Source organism: Thamnophis sirtalis, unplaced genomic scaffold, assembly GCF_051295495.1.
Source record: "Thamnophis sirtalis isolate CommonGarterSnake01/CBP01778 unplaced genomic scaffold, rThaSir2_p1.2 scaffold_14, whole genome shotgun sequence".
Classification (NCBI taxonomy): domain Eukaryota; kingdom Metazoa; phylum Chordata; class Lepidosauria; order Squamata; family Natricidae; genus Thamnophis; species Thamnophis sirtalis.
Window position 1 is genome coordinate 30406557 of NW_028261394.1, and position 21731 is coordinate 30428287.

General features: G+C 45.2%; 1 protein-coding gene across 1 annotated transcript in view; it reads right to left on the reverse strand.

Annotated features, from left to right (window-relative positions):
* CMIP (c-Maf inducing protein) overlaps positions 1-21731 on the reverse strand; it is a 179599-nt gene that overhangs the window by 36121 nt on the left and 121747 nt on the right. The window contains exons 4-7 of the mRNA XM_087729361.1: positions 7143-7304; positions 5258-5299; positions 1911-1973; positions 491-571 (exon numbers count right to left, since the gene is read on the reverse strand). Of these exons, the coding sequence (XP_087585487.1) occupies positions 491-571; positions 1911-1973; positions 5258-5299; positions 7143-7304 (348 nt within the window). The remainder of the gene's footprint in view (positions 1-490; positions 572-1910; positions 1974-5257; positions 5300-7142; positions 7305-21731) is intronic.

A 21731-nucleotide genomic window follows, 5' to 3' on the forward strand; every position in this document is an offset into this window, starting at 1 on the left:
TCACAAAAGACAAAGAGGTAGCCTTTAGGAGGGAAAAGAACCACAAACTTTCACCAACTTTCTCTTTTTAGATAAACATGGCGACAGGCTTCCAATGAAGCATGAACCTAAGTATTTTAGGACTACAGTGGCACCTCTGTACTCCTCATTAATTGGTTCCGGGAGGCTCAATTGTGTACCCAAAACAATCAATACCAAACAATTTTTTCCCATAAGGAATAATGTAGTGCGTCACAAGGCAGCCTACATCAACCTGTTCTAGCAAATGCACTGAGTACTAAACAAAGGATGAATACCAGGACAACATTTTTGTGTCAAAATGCATTGAGTACCAAATCCGATGAGTTTCAACGCAGTCAAGTACCAAGGTACCACGGTACCTGCTTCTTTGTTCCATAAATACATTACATGGACATAACGGACCACATAAAATAACAGCAAAGTGAAGCTTTTGTACTGAAAAACCAAGGCAACAAAGTGATGGACTCACCATGTTATGTTTTAGGATTCTTTGTACCACTGGAGTGAAGACTTCTATGACCACCATAGACCGGGGGCGTTCTCGGCAATGCTGTGTCAAGAGATGGTTAGATTTAAAAAGAGGTGAGAAAAAGCACAATCCACTGCCTCTAATGACCCAACATTTTATTCATCTTAGCAAGGATAACATCAGTTATAATGGCTCTCTTCCCCAATCTACCGGAGAGATCTTTGTGAAGGGATTGACAAGTACTTCTCAGTAAGGACCACAGAAGTTACGTCTCACTCATGTTGCTTGTTCCTCTTCTTTCTGAAGCTGTCAGGCTTGGAAACCATCTCAGTTAAAAGCAAGGGAGATCTAGTAGTGAACAATGGGTCCACTGGATTACAGTAATTTGCAACCCAAAATTCCCAATATTAGATGGGAAGTCCTATAGATGTCAACATTTTTACGTATTTCTTTCAGTAGCATAGAGAGGTCATGTGTTATAATTGGAAACATATCAAAACAGCCATTCTACAATGTTGCTAATAAATACTGGAGCATCCCTCAAATTGAATTTTCATCCCAGACAGTTGTTCGCTTGCTTGCTCATTTATCTCGTTATCTCTGTATCTATCTCTGTATTATCTATCTCTGTATGTATCTCTGTGTCTGTCTATCATCCATCCATCTATCCAGTGGTGGGATTCAAATAAATTAACCGGTTCTCTACTGTAATGATTTCTTCCAACAACCAGTTCACTAAACTGCTCAGAAAGTTAACAACCCAAAGTTGGTGCGAACTGGCTGAATCCCAACACTGTATGTATGTTTGTATCTATCTATCTATCCATCCAATCCAATCCAATCCAATCCAATCCAATCCAATCCAATCCAATCCAATCCAATCCAATCCATCCATCCATCCATCCATCCATCCATCCATCCATCCATCCAACCAACCAACCAACCAACCAACCAACCAACCAACCAACCAACCAACCAACCAACCAACCAACCAACCAACCAACCAACCAACCATAATGCTTATAATTCATGCTTATCTTGGAGGACTGTAGTTATGGACAGCCTCGCTAGGTAGATCAGACAAAAAATCAACTCTACAGAAAGCTAAAAAAAAAAAAGTTTATTGAGAGAAGCTACAATAACAACATCTTTAGACTGTGTTGTCTCTCCTCCATTTATGCTCCGGTAAGGATGACAGCTGTCTAAGCAAACTGTCTGAATGTTATCAATTTTCTCTGGACTTAAAAAAAAAGTTTTATTTCATTTTGTCTAGATCACAGTTTCTGCGTATATCCATGAAGGTTACACCTTCCTTACTCTCTACAAACAAAACCTTAACTTGTTTAAGAAGCTGCGACTTAAGACAGTTTTGAACATTGGTTGCAAAAATTAAGAAAAGAAACAAGGACACCAGAAATACCTTGCAAAAGAATTCACACAAGTCAGGTGGTGGATGGTTGTTTTCCAGCAAAGGAGCAAGTGCCTAAAATGATGAAGGAATGACAACACGTTTATATTCATTTATACTCTGATCGTTATATCAGAAGCAGGCTCTCTATTATTCTTCCATCTCCAACCAGAAGAAGAAAAGGGCTCTCGTAGGCAATAACGTTACCACAGAAGAAGACGTAGATAAAAAAAAACTTCTTCAGAATCCTGAACCGCATTTGATTTAAGAGATTTCTAAACATTTGGGCTGCCGGAGCAAACAAGACGAATCAGACATGAAGCCTCATCAGCACCAAGGATCCCTTCACCAAACATTCAACAGTGGTCAGGGTGGCAATTTAACTGTTACTGATAGATGAGCATCCTGGGAAAAGTGTTTAGGGAAGAGGTGTGGGTTTCTCCCTCTGCTACCCTGTTTCCCCAAAAATAAGACCACCCCCCAAAATAAGCCCTCCCCTAAAATATTTACATGCATGCGCAGCTGGTCCCCACTGCTGCATCCTGCTTCCACTTTGGTCTGCTCCAAGCACGAGGAGCAGGGCGCACTCTGATTGGTTGCGCATCGGACAGTGCCGGGTATAAAATAGCTGTCAGAAGTGCTGAACAGCTGCTGTGGTAGTGATCCACAGGTTAGAGCTAATTGTTAGCCTAAATAAAGTCTGTTAGCCTTCAGCTCAGTCTCGTCTCTATCTGTCATGCTGAGCATTGGGAAAGATCACCCATCATTTCCTTGGGAGGGGGGACATACCCCACATGCACCTTTCAGCATCCTTGCAGTGACACTCCCGTTTCCCCCAAAATAAGACCTCCCCAGATAATAAGCCCTCCCCTAAAATATTTAACCACATGCGCAGCTGGTCCCCGTTATTTCCTGGGGGGAGGGGGGAACATTCCACCACATGCCCCACATGCACCTCCCATCCACATGGAATGGCCCCCATGGATGCCGCTCCCGCAAACCCTACCTTCCGCGCCCCTTCTCTTAGTGGCGGCTGCAAAGAGAGCCCAGTGATGCCAGGGCTGGCAAGAGTGCCAGGCACAGGGACAGAACGTCCAGCCCTCTCTGGATCATATGATCCATGGGCTGAGGTCAAGGGGCCTCCTGTACCTCAAAACTAATAAGACCTCCCCGAAAATAAGGCCAAGTGCTTATTTCAGGGGTCAAAAGAAAATAAGACCCTGTCTTATTGTCGGGGAAACAAGGTATTTGCTTTCAGGAAAATGATTTATTCTTCCCTGATTTTTCAGTACTCTTAATAAGGATCTGGACTGCCTATGCAAAACATCTGGCAACATATTACTTAAGATATTCTGAGGATCACCTCTTTTTGCAACCTCTGATCATTTGGGCCCATCTTTCTCTCTTGGAGTAACAGTCCTGTTTGAAGAGTTTCCCGATCTGACAAAAGCCAGGAACATGGGAATTTTCCAAAGCAAGTGGAAACTTCTTCCTTTCCAATAAAGCTCTTGTTTTCACAATTCCTAACTTCATCCTTTCTCTGCTCATTGCTAGGCAACTCAAACGCAGTTACATGCTGTAATGGCACTAAGAGTAACAGCAGCCCCATAATCAGATTATGTCACTGTTGCCACGATTGTAAATTATGATGTATTGTCAGAACAGAAGATTCTTCAAGGTTTAGTCTGTCTTGGGGCTAAAGAATTCCAGGTACCAGATTGCAAAAACAGTTGTTGTTTCTTTAAAGACAGGAAGAAGCTTCTGCAAAAACCTTTCTGGCAATTCTTTTTCAGAGCATCAATTCTTTGGAAACTAAACTGCTTGAATATCTTCTCCACTTGGATTTAAAGAGACAACTAACACACCAACTAACACACATGTAAAAGCCACAGGCCTACATTAAAGCCAAACAGAGAGCGTGGGCATTCAAGACGGACTTATCTTGTTGGAAGACAGACTCACATAACTAATGCTACTCAAGCAGAGGATAAATTTCTCTGTTATTGAAACCTCCTGAGAATTGAACGGAAAATAATTTCCTAATCCATGTGTCATTCAGTTGATAAATCATATCCGATCCCTCACGACCTTATGGACCGCAGCCCACCAGGCCAGTGGTGGGATTCAACGTTTTTTTTACTACCGAAACTGTGGGTGTGGTGTGGCTTGGTGGGCATGGCTTGGTGGGTGTGGCAGGGGAAGGATGCTGTAAAATCCCCATTCCCTCCCAATCATCTGGAACTCGGGAGGCAGAGAATAGATGGGGGCAGGGCCAGTCAGAGGTGGCATTTACTGGTTCTCCCAACTACTCAAAATTTCCGCTACTGGTTCTCCAGAACTGGCCAGAACCTGCTGAATACCACTCTGCACCAGGCCTCCCTGTCTTCTGGTGTCTTTTGGAATTTGTCCAAATCCATCCATCTGTCCGTCCATCCATCCATCCACTCACCCCCCTATTCAATTTATTGGCCGTCCATTTTACCACAGGATAACTCTGGAGGGCTTATAGTATTAAATTCATGTTCATTGAGTCAACGACACTATCTAACCATCTCATCCTCTTCCATCTCCTCCTTTTCCCTTCCACCTTTCCCAACATCAGGGTCTTTTCCAAGGAGTCCCATACTTTGGTGGCTAAAGTATTTGACCTTCTTTAGAAAGTTCTCCAAGGATTTTTAAGTGACAGCAAAGCTGCACACACATCTGGCAACAGATTATTATTGCACTTGCTCTTTGGTCACATTATTTGTGTTGGAAGGTTTGTTGAGACCATTACAGAACCTGATGAAAATGGTAACTAAGGTAAGGTTCCTTAACAATGGTATTGGAAATTGTGAGCTTCCAAAATTCAGCAAGAAAATTAAGGAGACCATATTCACCTTTGTGATAAACGGCTGACTTGGCTAGCATTTTTACAAGGAAAAGATAACGAAATACGTAAGAAGAATATAAACTTCTCCTTCACCTCATTTAGCCAACCAGATGCACTTTAATTATTTTGGGAAAGATATATTGGAACATCCCTTTCAACCCTTACATTCTACTAATTTTTTAGACTCTGCATGTAATGAATACTAACAATACAAGCTACGCAATGGATGGGCTGTAAAATTTAATTCTTGCAACTTCCTAAATCCCATCCTTTCTCTTCAAATATTTTAGGGGAGGGAGGTAATGAAAATAATGTTCCCAACCGCTTCTCTTAGCTATTACTTGACTACATAACCTTGGAATGAAACCATGTTAAATCTGTAGTTTTAAAAAAAATCATGGAGAAAGACTACCCTAGAGAAGTCAAACTCAAGGAAGGAGACTCATTATCCCCCCTCCTTCCCAAGAAAAGAGTTTTTGTAACTTACCACAATAATATTTTCATGCTCTTGAGCAGTTAGATTGGTTGCCTGAAAATTGAGGTTTACATTAACGTTATGTTTACAAAATTGAGATCAGATTACATTTACAAAATTGAGATTACATTACATTACAGATTACATTACGAAATCAATGGCAGATCATCACCATTATCATCCATCTGCAATTGGTTTCAAGATCCATCTGCTCTGTTCTCCCACAGGGGCCCCATTTCCAATCAATCTGGAGGGTCACCCATTAAGCCAGATGATTCTAACTGATCACGCGTCAATCAAAAGATCCAGTTGCTGAGGAAGAAAAAAACGCCAGTTGCAACACTGGTGACTCTGTTGCCCCCAGCAACATCTCCCATCTCTAATTCTCCCAGAACCACCAAACCAGTGAACTCAATCACTGATGGTGATGCAAACACTTCCCATCTTGTCAATAATCACTCACGAGTTCCCACCTGCAATCATTCACAATAAAGGAATCAGGAAAAATTCCAGACAAGAGGTTAAACTACCAAACCAAATGGACAACCAGTCTAGGATGGCATAAATCGGCTTCTCACACGTCTTTCTTACGGACAAGGAGGTTTAATGGGCAGCTTTTTAAATGGACAGTCTTTAACGTGAGGATGGGGGTGATCACACTGAAATAATTGGGATTCTGGAAGTCTACAAGTCCTAGAATTGCTAAGGTTGGGCAGACCTATAATAGCAAGGAAAGGAAAGCAGTTTCTGAATTGAATTGAATTTGAATTGAATTTATTATATTTCTATGCCGCCCTTTTCCCAGAAGGGACTCAGGGCGGCTCACAACCCAAGTCGGGGGGGGAGGGGGAATAGGGGATACAAATCGGGGAAAAAAGACATAGACAAACAATACCACAATTTTGAAAACAACTCAACAGGCACACCATTCGAGCGGGGACAGGAACTCATCAGCCCCAGGCCTTTCGGAACAGCCAGGTTTTAAGGGCTTTGTGGAAAGCCTGGAGGGTGGTGAGGGTCCGAATTATACTTCTGCCAACCTAGCAGTTCGAAAGCACGTAGAAAAATAGGGACCACCTTTGGTGAGAAGGTAACAGCGTTCCCTGCACCTTCGGCGTTTGGTCATGCCGGCCATATGATCACGGAGATGTCTTCGGACAGCGCTGGCTCTTCGGCTTTGAAACGGAGATGAGCACCGCCCCCTAGAGTCAGCAACAACTAGCACATATGTGCAAGGGAAACCTTTACCTTATAGAGGGTGGAGCTCATCTCTGTTTCAAGACCATTGAGCCAGTGCTATCCGAAAATGTTTCTGCAGTCATGTGGCCAGCATGACATCACAGAGAATTGTTTCTTCCCCACTAAAGTGGTACCTATTATCTACTCGCATTTACTTATCTTTGAACTGCTAGGTGGACTTGTCTTTGAACTGCTAGGTGGACTAGACAAAGAAGGCTGCTCACCCCACTGCACGACACTCAGATCTCAAACCTGGGTTGCCAGCTTTCAGCCGATAATAGTAATAGCAATAGCAGTTAGACTTATATACTGCTTCATAGGGCTTTCAGCCCTCTCTAAGCGGTTTACAGAGTCAGCATTTTGCCCCCACAATCTGTGTCCTCATTTTACCCACCTCGGAAGGATGGAAGGCTGAGTCAACCTTGAGCCGGTGAGATTTGAACCGCCGAACTGCAGATAGCAGTCAGCTGAAGTGGCCTGCAGTACTGCACTCTACTCACTGCACCACCTCGGCTCAACACTCAACACTTTGACCACTGAACCATTATACCGTCCTGTAATAGATTCTGCCTAAAAATCTGCTGCACTGGGTTTAGAAGTTTGTTGGTTTGGATCATTAGAAAACAGAAATGAAGAGACATCATTGCCAAATACTTACCTCTGAAAGCAACTTGGAAACAATTTCTAAAGGAGCTTGATGGATGGATTCATCCTGCAAAGGGGAAGTTAGCGCCATGTCCACCAAACTCCGGATTTCTTTCAGGACCACCTCTAAGCGGCTTGGATTACTCAGCACTTTCTTGTACTTGTAGATCTTTTTCTAGGAAGAAAACAAACATAGATAGGATGTTTACTTAAGGTTTACTTTGAACATTACATCCAAGTCCTGTCTGCTTTTAGCTCTGAAGGCTGCTTGGGCTGTTCAACCTAGATGGAATTAGAAGGGAGCCAACCTCTTTGAAACAGAGAGAGGAAAAAGAATACGTCCAGTCCTGATAGCAGACTGAGTCAAAAAGCTGGGTTGAGCTATGAAAGGAGGCAGGACATTAAACTTGCAGACTCAGTCGGATTGGATAAGAGACGAAGTTAACCCATTCCTGGATGCTATCTCCATCAACAATGGAGAAAGGATGTTTACTTAAGATCACATCCATTTTCGGTCTGCTTTTAGCTCTGAAGGCCGGTTGGACAACACTTTTTTAACCATGCTTTTTTTTAAAAAAGGAAAATTTTTGCAGAGCATTTTCTTCACTGGGCTTTGAAGGAAAACATGTGCAAACAGACCAAATGGAGAAGCGACACACCGGATAAAGCCTGATTTGGAATCTTGATCTCCATCACTCCTCTCGCCTTTTTACACTAATTTGTTGATTTGCTTCGATTTCATCTCAAGATTGGTATAATACCCACAAAATGGAGAGAGAAAATGTTTTCTAAGAAGCAGAACCTTTTTAGCACTTGATAGATCATAATTAAGTCTGCAAATGATTTGACCTGCTAAGTAACCCACCTCAAATCATCTATGGTTGCAAAGATATTTTTTCTATCCATTTTCTGTCTTTCTAGATTATGAGCTTGGGGACAATGTTGTCTTATCCTGATATTAAATCATAAGTATTTCACTGTTAACAAACATAATTACTTAAGAGCATGTCTTTTAGTTTATAAAATACATATAAACTGTGGAGCAGGTCTACTAAATTTACCCATAACAATGAAGGTCAAATACACAGGCCAATGACTGCCTGGTCGCCCATCCATCCATCCATCCATCCACCCACCTATTTATCTATCATCTCCACTGAAAACATATCAAAAGTATCAAAAGTATGAACAACAACCAACCAGCTATTAGAACCAGTGAGAAACGTGTATCACCCTTTTCCACTGTGATCCAGATATGTTGGTCTACAATTTCCCTAAGTCTCACCTGACTTCTTTATGCTGACTGACTGAATGAATGCTATCAACTGAGGAAAACCTGGTTTATGGCTTTATATTTTTATTTATTTTTTCAGAATGTCTGAATTCAGGGAGAAAGCAACAGGTCTCTAGAATACCCCACAAGATTCAGGGGAAATCCCACAAGATTCAGTGCCACAAGACAAAGGGCACTGGCAACAATGATCAGTAGTAGCTGTCTTGTTTTCAGAAAACTTTGGAGTTGGAAATTGTAAGTGCAACAGGATCCAGTTCATCGTTTTTTCCCCCTCCATCTTGGTTTTTACAAGGACAGAATAGAATTCTAAGGATTTTAATGCAAAGCTCTCATATGGTGTTCCATGGTGGCGAGTCAAATGGTTAAGATAAGCCAATGCAGAAAAGCCCAAATGAAATAAAGGGAACTTCACACCACCCAGACACCAAACAGTTATTTAAAATTTTCGGAATGTCCAGAGTTTGTTTGTTTCTCAACTACCATCTTCAGCACAATCATCTTCAGATGTTCCTCATGCACCCTTCTCATCTGCCTATCATTCCATCAACCATTCTCAACCGACCTCACGTTCCCCAATAAGACTTTTGAAGGATATATTATTGATCATTGCTCCTATTTTTATGGATCACGTTTTCAATAATTCCAAAGTACCTAAGTACGCACAATACCTACAAATAAATAAAAGAGAACGACATAAGATGTATCCAGCAAAACTAACCACGTTCAATAACCTTTGAAAACCCAGTTTTCAAAGATCGGCGGACACTCCATCTTCAAAAATATATATATATACCTCAACCAATCGGTTGGTTGAACTTAAAAAGAAATGTTACATTTTTCGATACTGTTTTTGTACAATGCTATTTAGAATAAAATCATCTGAATGGCAATTCCGCACAAATCATCCACAAGAAGATCGAAGGCAAACTTCTTGCTGAAAAGCGCACTGCAAAAAACCCAACACACTTTTCTGATTTTTTTTAAAAAAAAAAGCAAATGTTTTCAAGTCAGAGAAGACTATGTATTTTTTGCCTGGCTGAAGAAGTTTAAGAAATTTTTTAAAAAATGGACTTAATGCTCTTTTGTTGTTTAGCCTGCTTGGTTCATTCAAATAAAGATTGGACAGCAGATTAGCGGCGCAAAAGGACTTGAAAATAATCATGAAGCAGATTTCAACAAGCGACAGTAGTTCAAATATCACTTCCCCATCACATTCCCCACCATTAATTTACTCCCACCTCAGACTCCATGTGCGAGGCCAGTCTCCAGTGTAATGTAACAGAAAAATCTTGTTAGAAGAACAGCTAGGGTTGGTTGATGCCAGTCACTCAAGAGACTCTCAAAATAACATCAATAATAATTTTCTTCTTCGTCTTTGTCTTCTTCTTCTTCCTCTCCTCCTTCCTCTCCTTTTCCTCCTCCTCTTTCCACTTCTCCTCTTTCTTTTCCTCCTTCTTCCACTGCTCTTCTTCTCCTTGACCTTCACTAAGCTCTATAGCTACAGACTTCTAAGTATATACTTTTTTTCAGGGGAAAAAAAATGTGATTGCTACTTTTTGAAGGAGCGAGCTGGAGAGTACGGAACAAATTGTCTGCCACTAAAGATGGGCCAGGAAAGATTAGAGTGGATGTCTGGAAGATATGCTGTATTTTGAAATTAATCTTCTTCGGAGTTAATTTCTCTCTGGCTTCTTGGTGGGGGCAAAAAAAGCCCTCTCCCTCTCTCTGTCTTCCCCACTTCTTCTACTGGCAGCTCTTGGAGCCAGAAGGATTTAAACCTGTTTGCATGATGCACTGTTATCTTCAGGAAATGTTACTGTAAAAATTATAGCCCAGCCCAGGAAGGGGCTGGAAAGATACTAATAAACCTCCAGAGATAAACTGGCATACTTTTGATTTGTTCCTGGATGTGATTCTGCCCGTTTCAAAAGAAAACAAAGAGAACTGGCTTGCTCAATGCAGTGAAACAGCCATTGGAGGGAGGGAGGGAGGGAGGGAGGGAGGGAGGGAGGAAGGAAGGAAGGAAGGAAGGAAGGAAGGAAGGAAGGAAGGAAGGAGAAAGGATGGAAAGAAGAAGGGAGGGAGTGTGGCGGGAGGGAGGGAAAGAAACAAGGAAGTATGGAGGGAGGGAAGGAAGGAAGGGAGGAGAGAGGATGGAAAGAAGGAGGGAGGGAGGAAATAGAGAAGGAAGAAAAAAGGGAGGGAGGGAGGAAATAGAGAAGGAAGGAAATAGAGAGGGAGGGAGGGAGGAGAGAGGATAGAAAGAAGGAGGGATGGAGGGAGGAAATAGGGAAGTAAGTAGGGAGGGAGGAAGGAAGGAAGGATGGAAAGAAGGAGGGGGGAGTATGGGAGGGAGGGAGAAAAGGAAGGAAGGAACCAATACACTGTAAGGCTAGGTACCATATCTATTCTGTTTGTATTATGCAGAAAATGAGATTGAAAGTAATGAAGAGTGATGATGCTGATAATAATGAAGAGAAGGAAAAATCTGGAAATTTATTTTACTCAACGATCAGCAAAATAAGATACTGTAGGCTATAATAAAGCATCCATTCAGCTATGAATACAGCATATGAATACAGAATAAATAGCATCAAATCTATAACATCAATAAGGCTAAGTAACTAAATCTAAGAAGAATGTGTTATCCTAATTCTTGCAAACTAGATCTATGCTAAGAGGCAACAAAAACAGTAAGATTAGGGTGTGAATGCTTTCCTACAGTTCTATGACTAACTGATAAGCTAAAATACAGAATTCTAAAACAACTGATGGGTATAAAAAAAAAGCCTAAGCTATTCTGCTCTTGCAAAAAAGTAATACAATTCTCCCCTTAATCAGTAACATTCAGAAAGATTATATCAATTCTATCACACACAAAAAGACCCAAATACCACAGTACAAAATATATCTGGATGGCCTGAGTAATTTGCTATTTATGGTGTCAAAGAGTATGAACAAGTATCCTGACAAAAGGAATGATGTGAAAAAGATAATAAGCAATGTTTTTCATTGTTCCATATGGGCAAAACCAATCATTACAAGAATTGTTGTACACTTTCCTACCAAGGGAACAATAGGGAAATAATGAATCATAGAATCATAGCACTGAAGCGACCTTGGAGGTCTTCTAGTTCAAACCCTTGCCCAAGGCAGAGATCGTATAACATCCCGGACAAATTGCTGTCCAATTTTTTCTTGAAAAACTCCAGCTATGGAGCACCCATAAAGCTGAGAGGCAAGCTTTTCTATTGATTAACTGCTTTCACTTAAATTTCTCCTCCGTTCCCAGGTAGAAAGAGTCTTTATTGAACTTCCACCCATTGCTTCTTGTCCTGCCCTCTGATGCTTTGGAGAATAAATCAATCTCTTCCTCCCTGTGACAGCCCCTCAAGTATTGGAAGGAAGCTGGCATGTTGTCCCTAATCCTATTCTTCATTAGGCTAGGCCAGGGGTCAGCAATCCATGGCTCTGGAGCCACATGTGGCTCTTTCATCCCTCTGCTGCGGCTCCCTGTCGTCGGTCAGCTCCACAATTGATAGGGCTTTTGGTTAGGACAGGTAGAGGAAAAAGGGTGCCACGCTAGGAGACTCTATGGTGGGGGAACCGGATATCTGGTTGGCTCCAGAATTGAACTTCCAGTTAGGCTTCCAGTTAGGAAGGGGTAATGCTATTTTCCAAGGCCCGTGAAGGCCAGACAAGGAATAATGGCTAGAAACTGAGCAAGGAGAGATTCAACCTGGAAATAAGGAGAAATTTTCTGACAGTGGGAACAATCAACCAATGGAACAAAAGTTGACTTCGGAAGTTGTGGGACCTTCATCACTGGAAGCTTTCAAGAAGAGATTGGACTGCCATTTGTCAGAAATGGTGTAGGGTCTCCTGTTTGGTGGGGGGGTTGGACTAGATGACCTACGAGGTCCCTTCCAACTCTGTTAATCTGTTAAGTACAACCAAGGTATAAACAGAGAGAGCATCAAGGACTTCAACCCTGAGCTACTGTCAGGCACAAAGGATCAGGGCTAATGCCTGTCTCATTTTGAAGTGACTCTGGGCATCTTACAGCATAAGTTGTTGAAGTTGTAGATCAAGTGGTTTATTGCTGTGGCCTATATACAAAAATCTAGACACCTGAAGTTCAGTACTAAAATTGCACCAGATAAGTGTCTAGAGAATTCAGGAGAAGTTTGACCTGGACCCCTTGTAGGAATGCAACGACTCTAAGCCAATGACATGCTTAACTCCACTACCCCTATCTCTGCCTGCTCTTCTACAGCTACAGATATTCTGTTCTATTGAAATATATATTGTTCCCCGGGATATATTTTTTTTTAAGGTTTGAACAGTCAAGCTTCATCTTCCTGCAAATTATAACAGAGTACCGTTAAGTGTACATTCTAACTTTCTGCAGGTTAAATATTATCCCCAAGCACTTACGCTGTTTGACCTGGTGTAGCTCATGCCTCTTTTCAATTTAGGGATTTTAGAGCACTTTGCAAAACTTGTAAGTTTGTCCTAATTGATCTCAAGCACTTTCTCCGAGCAGAATTCCACAAGGGATTGCAAGGTCCTTCTCAGATCAACCTGCATTAACACCAATATTGTTACATCATCCACTCTTGGAGTGTTGAAACATGCTTATGTGTCAACTGTGTTGATGATCTGTCAATTAAAGATAAAGGTTTTCCCTCGCCAGTTGTGTCCGACTCTACAGAGAGGTCCTTATTTCTATTTATTAACTGAAGGAGCCAGTGTTATCTGACAACACCCCTGGGATTATGTGACTTTATGCCAAGGTGCACAGAATGCTGTTACCTTCCCACTGAAGGGGTACCTATTTATTTACTCACATTTACATGCTTTTGAACTGCGAGGTGGGCAGGAGATGGAGCTAATAACCGGAACTCACCCCATCTCATGGTGCTTGGGTCTCAAACCCGGGTTGTCAGTTTTCCAGTTGACACGCTCAGTGTCTTGCTTTAACTGCTGAGCCATCAACCCCTGTCAATTAAGGGGTTTATATAATCATTGAAAGGGAACCCGGTGGCTCAGTGGCTAAGACGCTGAGTTTTCGATCAGAAAGGTCGGCAGGTCGATGTTTCAAATCCCTAGCGCCATGTAACGGAGTGAGCTCCTGTGACTTGTCCCAGCTTCTGCCAACCCAGCAGTTCAAAAGCATGTAAAAATGCAAGTAGAAAAATAGGTACCACCTTTGGTGGGAAGGTAATAGCGTTCCGTGTGCCTTTGGTGGCCACATGACCACAGAGACATCTTTGGACAGCGCTGGCTCTTCGGCTTTGAAATGGAGATGAGCACTGTCTCGTAGAGTCGGGAATCACTAGCATGTACATGCAAGGGGAGCCTTTACCTTTACCTTATAATCATTGAAGAATATAGTGTAATGCTGTCTAACTCCTTTACTTACCAAGATTTCTGTAATATAATGGCCCTGAACCACACTTTTAATTTCAAATCATCATGGAGCATTAGCAAAACTAAAAGCAAATATTTAATCAGTAGAAGACTCCTCCAGTTTTTGCCATAAATCTATTCCCGGAAGTTGAACGAAAGGGCAATATTTAGCCATCAGAATTGAGCTATCACTGAAAGCTATATTCCCCACAAGCAATTCTACTTTTTCCTTAAAGCCACAAGTGAGTGGTCATCTTTACACCTGGGTTATTGTAGGAGAAGAGCAGGATGAGCTGGAAAGTGAGGTTAAATGTGTGATCAGTATGGAATAGTTGTGTTGCCACAAGCGACCCAAGTCCAGCTCCCATGAATTCTGTTGACTCTTATCTAGTACCAATTTAGCTTTGAACATTAGGTGACAATTCATGTATAGAGGTAGCAATAATAAATGCAACGGGATTTACCTTTCGAATAAAGAAATGCAACATGGTCCTTCTAAACTTATTCTAGTGACATGACACTTGATAAAACCTCTCATGAATGTTTTACTGTTTTATCAAAGGGTCTAATCTTCATGGCCTTTCTTATCATCACAAAACTCTGCAACCGTCATAAATATGAGTTAGTTGCCAAGCACCTGAATTTTGATCATGTTATTGTGGCTGAGCTGGCAGCAGAATTAGACAGTGAGGAGGTTGGGGAGGAGCATGGGCCAGTCCTGGAGGCTGAGGAAGGCTTGGATGAGGGCGCTGCATTGGAGGCAGAGATGGGGCCGAGGCTGTCTGGCAGTGATCAGGTGCCTACAGAGAGCTAGACAGCAGTGAGGCAGAAGAACAGCTGGAGCCTGTTCCCAGTGTGTGCATGCGCAGAGCTGCCAGAAGGAAAGAACAGCTCAGAAATCAGAGTAGACTTGGGAGTAAAGCCACAGGTGGAAAGTGATTGGTCCCTCCTGGTGTGTACCAAGGACCTGTGGGTAGCCAGGAATGACTGAGGCGGAGACAGGAATAAAGGCTAACAAGTTTATTCCCTCAAAAGAACAAGCTAACAGTTCAGAACCGGCTTAGAACAGGAATGCCGCCGCTGCTCGTTGGACAGCTCCCTATTTATACAGGAGCTGTCAAACGATCAGCCAATCAGATGTCGAATCGCTTCCCGCTTAAACTCCTTGTTTTGGCGGCTGCGCAGAACATAACACCCCTCCCTTCTAAGTTCGCGCAAGCGTAGTCTTGCAAGTACGCTGGCCGCCGCCTGACTCGGCTGGATGCCCGGAGCCCTTCTGGCCTGCTTGGAGGCCCTGGTTGCTCGTCTTCGGCCGAGGACTCTGCGCCGGAGGATGGTGATCGCCCGGGTCGCCGAGGAAGACCGCAGAAGGGTGCAGGCCCACCAGGTAAGTCGCCGCTTTGGTTTGGCACGCTGGCTGCCTGCTCGACGTCGGCCTCCTCGTCGCTGGTCGCCGCTGCTGTTGGGCTCGCTGGGCTGGTTGGTGACTGCTGGGCTACTGTTGGGCTCTGCTGGCAAGGTTGCCCCGGGTGCCTGCTCCGCAACTGGTCGCAGTGACGTTTCCACGTTCTGCCGTCGAGGAGCCTGACCCTGTAGGAGCAGGGCCCGGTCTGATCAGTTACTATGCCCGGTAGCCACAAGGGATGCCCCCCATAATTACGGGCATACACTGCTTCCCCCTGGGCGAAGGACCTCGTCCCTCCCTGAGAATCCAAAGGCTTTGGGGTAGAGTATGCAGGGTGCAACCGGTCAAGGGTCATTCTTAGCCGCCGTCCCATAAGGAGCTCGGCTGGGCTGGTGTTGGAGTCTGGGGATGGCGTGGAGCGGTGAGCCAGCAAGAAGGCATCAATGCGTTCTAGCCAGGGCAGGTGATCCATTTTGGACAGGGCCTCCTTGACGGACCGCACCGCGCGCTCCGCCAAGCCATTACTAGAGGGGTGAAAGGGAGACGTCAGGGCATGCCGGATGCCCTGGGAAGCTAAGAAGGCCTCAAATTTGGCAGCTGTCAGTTGTGGTCCGTTATCGGACACCAACACGTCGGGTAGCCCATGGGTGGCGAAGACGTGGCGGAGGGTGGCAATAAGCGCGTCCGCCGTAGTGGAGGACATGTGGATCGCCTCGACCCACTTCGAGAAGGCGTCCACGATAATCAAGAGCATGCGGCCCTGAATTGGGCCTGCAAAATCGATGTGTATTCGCGACCAGGGAGAGGATGGGGGCTCCCACGTTCGGGGCTCGGCTCTGGGCGGTAAAGCTTGGGCACCTTGACATTTTGGGCACCCGGCAACATGGGCAGCTATGTCCTGGTCCAGCTTGGGCCACCAGACATAACTCCGGCCCAGGGCTTTCATTCGGACAATGCCGGGATGTGCACGGTGAAGCTGTTGCAAGACGGTAGTCCTTAGTGAGGCCGGCACCACAACGCGGTGACCCCACAGCAAACAGCCGCGCTGAACGGAGAGTTCCGCCAGCCGTGATTTAAAAGGAATGAAAACAGGATCTACGGGGTCCTTGGGCCACCCTCGCCTAACCCAATCTAGTGCCCGGGATATTACCTGATCCCTTGCGGACGACCGGGCGATGTCGGCGGCAGAAATTGGAAGGTTGAGGTCGTCAATGAGGAAGACGGGGGCGGCAGCAGTAGGGTCTTCAGGAGCGTCCGGCAATGGGCAACGGCTGAGGGCATCGGCGTGAGCGATCTGTTTCCCTGGTCGGTGCAGTAGCAGGTAGTCGTAGGAAGCGAGGAACACAGACCATCGTGTCATTCGGGGGGACAGCACCTGCGGGGCCGGGCGGTCGCCGGCAAGCAACCCCAGTAAAGGCTTGTGGTCAGTGACAATTTGGAAGGGGCGGCCGTATAAATAATGATGGAAACGCCGCACCCCGGCCACAATAGCTAGGGCCTCTTTATCAATTTGCGCGTAATTGCGCTCAGAAGCAGAGAGAGTGCGGGAAAAGTAGGCAACCGGCACCTCAGCTCCACTAGGCAACTGGTGGGACAGGACGGCGCCCACCCCGTAGGGTGAAGCGTCGCAGGCGAGCACTAAAGGCAAGTGCTCGCTGTATTGAACAAGGACGTCGTTAGAAATTAGGAGATGTTTCACAGCCTTGAATGCGGAAGCCTCCCGCCGGCCCCAGACCCAGGCAGCCCCCGAGTCAAGGAGACGGTGGAGTGGCTCCGCGACAGAGGCTTTATGCGGCAGAAAGACCGCATAGAAATTGAGAAGGCCTAAAAAGGCCTGTAATTCAGCTCTATTGGTAGGGATAGGGGCCTCAAGGATGGCTTTGGTCTTGGCCGCAGTAGGATGGATGCCATTGCCATCAATGAGGAACCCCAGGAACTCTATCTGGGACACCGCAACCTGGCATTTGTCTCTCTTAACCTTCAGGCCCACGTTTTGGAATTTTTGGAGAACCATGCGCAAACGGGCCATGAGTTCATCCATGGAGGTGGCTGACACAAGGACGTCGTCAAAATAGGGGACGACGCCTTGGAGTCCTTGGAGCAAGCGCTCCATTAAGCTCTGAAAAAGTCCAGGGGCGATGCTCACCCCAAACTGCAGCCTGCGGCAACGGAAGGCACCCCGGTGCGTGATGATTGTCTGCGCCTCAGCTGCTTCGTCGTCTACGACCAGTTGTTGATACGCCTGTGCAAGGTCGAGTTTTGCAAAAAGTGACCCCTCGCCCAGAGTGTGTAGGAGGTGCTGGACCACTGGCACTGGGTACGCATTTGAAGGCAGGGCACGGTTGATCGAACAGCGGTAGTCTGCGCAGATCCTCACGCTGCCGTCCGGCTTAATCGGCAGCACGATGGGTGTTTCCCATCGTGCATGATCCACTGGCTCGAGGACGCCCTGAGCTACGAGTTTGTCCAGCTCGGCGTCCACTTTCGGCTTGAGTGCAATTGGGACGCGGCGTGGCTTCATTCGCACCGGCTGCACTGATGGGTCGAGGTTGAAAGAAACAGGCGTTCCTGTGTATTTACCTAAGGTGCCATCGAAAACAGCGGGGAATTCGTTGACCAAGCAGTCGAGTGCAGTTGTGCCGAGGTGGTGGATTCCGCTGACTTGCAGGCCTAGGGACTGGAACCAGTCGAGACCCAGAAGGCTGGGCAGTCTTCCCTCGACTATGATGAGGGGTAGCCGGCCGTCAAACCCCTTGAACTGCACTCTGACTTTCCGGGTGCCGATTACTGGAATCAGGTTACCCTGATAGTCTCTTAATGTTAACTGACAGTCTTGTAATTGGCGTTTAGACAGCTGAGGCAAGAGACGTTTGATTGTGCTCCAGGACACAATAGACGTTGCGGAACCGGTGTCGAGCTCCATCTCACAGGGCTTCCCTTCTATCGTCACAGCCAGTTGGATCTTCTTTTGCAGAAGATGGCAAGAGAGGTCGTGGTTAGAATTGCGGAGGATTGCATGGCAGTCCGTTCTAGCTTTCTTGGTTCGATATGGCCGAGACCCCTCGGTGTGGGACTCTGGAGAGGACATGGGCTGCGCTGCCCGACACACCCGAGCGATGTGGCCCTTACGTCCACACCTCTGGCAGAGGGCTTGTCTAAATCTGCACTCAGCTCTTTCGTGATTGCCTCCACAACCACTACATGCAGATTTAGAGTTGCCCTTCCGCCGATGCCAGCTCTTTCTGTTCGCCTCCTCAAGGCGGTTAATGTCCTCGTCCTGAGTTTCAGCATCCGAATCTTCACTTTCTGAGCCTGGTGCACCTGCCACAGTGTTAAAAGCGTTGGCAGCCTGCGTGGAAGTGGGAGACCGGGCCTTTGCGATGGTCGCTAGGGAAGCCTCAGCCATCTCGGATGCCCGAACTTCATCAAGGGCGGTTTGAAACGAAAGATCTGTTCTAGTCAGTAACCGCTTTTGAAGCTTGAGGTCTCGGAGGCCACACACTAGGCGGTCGAGGAGAGCTTCATCTAGGTCTCGGAACTCACAGTGCAGGGCGGCTGAACGTAGTGCAGCAACGTAGGTGCTGACGGACTCCCCCTCAGCCTGGCTCCGCTGATGGAAGGCGTGCCTGCGGGCTATCTTGGACGGCGACGGGGCATAATGGCTTGTCAACTTTGCCAGCAGCACGGGCCATGGGACGGCCTTAATAGGCTCTGGGGCGGTAAGAGCCCTGGCAGTATGAAAAACGTCTTTGCCACAGACGGACAGGAAAAATGCGCATTTCCGCTCATCTGTCAACTCGGTTAGGTCGTGAGCGACCAAAAAACACTCGAACCGAGCCGTATAAGACTCCCATGTCTCAGAGCCATAGCTGAATGGCGCGAAGTTTAACGTGGCCATTCCTGTCAGAGCCAGCGACGTCTCGTCGCAATAAAGCTAAGCGCGGTTCTAGTGACTTCAGCAGTAAGTGACTTCAGCTTCTCGCACCTCAGTTTGGCTATCCCACCTTCGTCGCCAGTGGTGTGTACCAAGGACCTGTGGGTAGCCAGGAATGACTGAGGCGGAGACAGGAATAAAGGCTAACAAGTTTATTCCCTCAAAAGAACAAGCTAACAGTTCAGAACCGGCTTAGAACAGGAATGCCGCCGCTGCTCGTTGGACAGCTCCCTATTTATACAGGAGCTGTCAAACGATCAGCCAATCAGATGTCGAATCGCTTCCCGCTTAAACTCCTTGTTTTGGCGGCTGCGCAGAACATAACACCTCCCATAGGAAATAAAAGAGGAGCGAAAGGGAAGTGGGCTTTTACAAGAAACAATTTGTTCGTTCGTTCATTAGATTCGTTTCAGGAGTGCGAAGATCTGTCCATGAATCTCAGAGACTCTGTGCCCAGTCTTTCTTTGCACAGCACCTCATTTGGAAAATATTGACATGGCAGCTTTCCAAGATAGATAAGGTCTGTAGTCATAAATATCACTTTGAAATAAGGTTTGCCAGGCCTTTGCTGAATGTGAATGAGAGGAATTCACATTCATTTAATAAAAGGAGTTTTGTCGGGACCAGGACTCTGCCTTGTGCTTTTTGGGGAAGCCTAGTTCAGAACATACGTGACCACGGGAAAGCTGAAACAGTTGTAAGTGTGAAAAATGGTCAAAAGTCACTTTTTTCAGTCCTGTTGTAACTTTGAACAGCCAGTAAATGAAGTGTTGTAAGTTAAGGACTACCTGTACTATTGATAACATGTGTGTGTAGACCTAGTCATCTGTTGAGGCAGCAGATTAAAGCTGAATAAATCAGGCATGTTGAAACACTGTACATAAAACTAGAAATGACGCATGATTCTTTTCCCTTCCTTCCCAACCTCTCATGCCAAGGCATGAGCCCCAGTCACTAGAGGGTTTCATGACATCAGCAAAACTTTGTCATGATCTCAGCCCAGTGGGTTGGGACTGGAAAGGCACGCAAATGGAAATAACACTTGCCACTGTGGGATTTGCACTCTCCCTTCTTGAATCAAACGGATCTTTCCCAAAGGAGACCCATGCCCAACATTATCTGTTTAAAGGTAAATGCTCCCCTGGCACATATGTGCTAGTCGTTCCCGACTCTAGGAGGCGGTGCTCATCTCCCTTTCAAAGCAGAAGAGCCAGCGCTGTCCAAAGACGTCTTCGTGGTCATGTGGCCGGCATTTCTAAACGTCAAAGGCGCACGGAACGCTGTTACATTCCAATCAAATATGGTTCCTATTTTTCTACTTGCATTTTTTACGTGCTTTTGAACTGCTAGGTTGGCAGAAGCTGGGACAAGTAATGGGAGCTCACTGCGTTATGCAGCGCTAGGGACTCAAACCGCTGAACTGCACACCTTCCTGATCAAAAACACAATGTCTTAGCCACTGAGCCACCGTGTCCCTCTATTATCTGTTTAACTGGGTTTTAAATTCCTGTTTCTGACCCCCCTAAATCCTTCTTTCCACTTGTACTCTCCCATTTCACCCTGAAGGAAGTTCACCCAAGAGACTGCAGCATTTTTTCCATGATTTTAATATAAACATCTAAACAGATCTTCTTTCTGGTGATAAAATCTTTGTCTGCCTTAACTTCCAACCATGATAGGATTTCGGCTTAGACCAATTTCTTGACAGTGAATTGTTGGATTATTATTATTTTTTTGGCAGATGTGCTAAGGCTAAAACATGTTTAAACTTTTCACAGAATGCATCTGGCAGAAAGTGCTGATTTATTATGGCACTAAAAATATTTCCAGCAACAGGAGAACATGCCAAGAAATCTCTATGATGTTCCTTCTCAAACTTCTTCATTTACTTTCCTGGAAAGGTTGGGACCATTGGTCTTCTAAAGCTCAAATTGGAAACCTCAGGAGATCTTTTCGATTTAAACAGGAACCAGTAGATCTCCCCCCCCCCACAAAAAAAAAAAAGACTGCACATATCCACTACTAGTTATTTAACATTTAATCCACATGGTATAGTACTAATACTTTTTGTTCAGATGGTAGCACTTCTCCTGAACCCAGTTCAAATTGGGAGAAGCTAAATTCATGTAATGGCCACATAATTCATATAACTGCTGTTTGAGCAGTGGTGGTGCAGTGGTTAGAGTGCAAAACTACAGGCTGCCAGCAGTTTGGCAGTTCAAATCCCACCAGGTTCAAGGTTGACTCAGCCTTCCATCCTTCTGAGGTGGGTAAAATGAGGACCCAGATTTTTGGGGGAAATAGGCTGACTCTGTAAACTGCTTAGAGAGGGCGGGAAAGCACTGTGAAGCGGCACAGAAGTCTAAGTGGTATTGCTAATTGCTATTGATTCGCCTGACAACCATGGCAAAAAAAATGTTGTAAAATTGGGAGTGGCTCATTTAACAACTGCCTTGCTTAAGCAACAGAAATAATGCTCCCAATTGTGGTTGTAAGTCAAGGACTAGCTATATAAACAAAGCCAGGGTAGAAAAGCATGCAGATTGGTTCCTGAAAC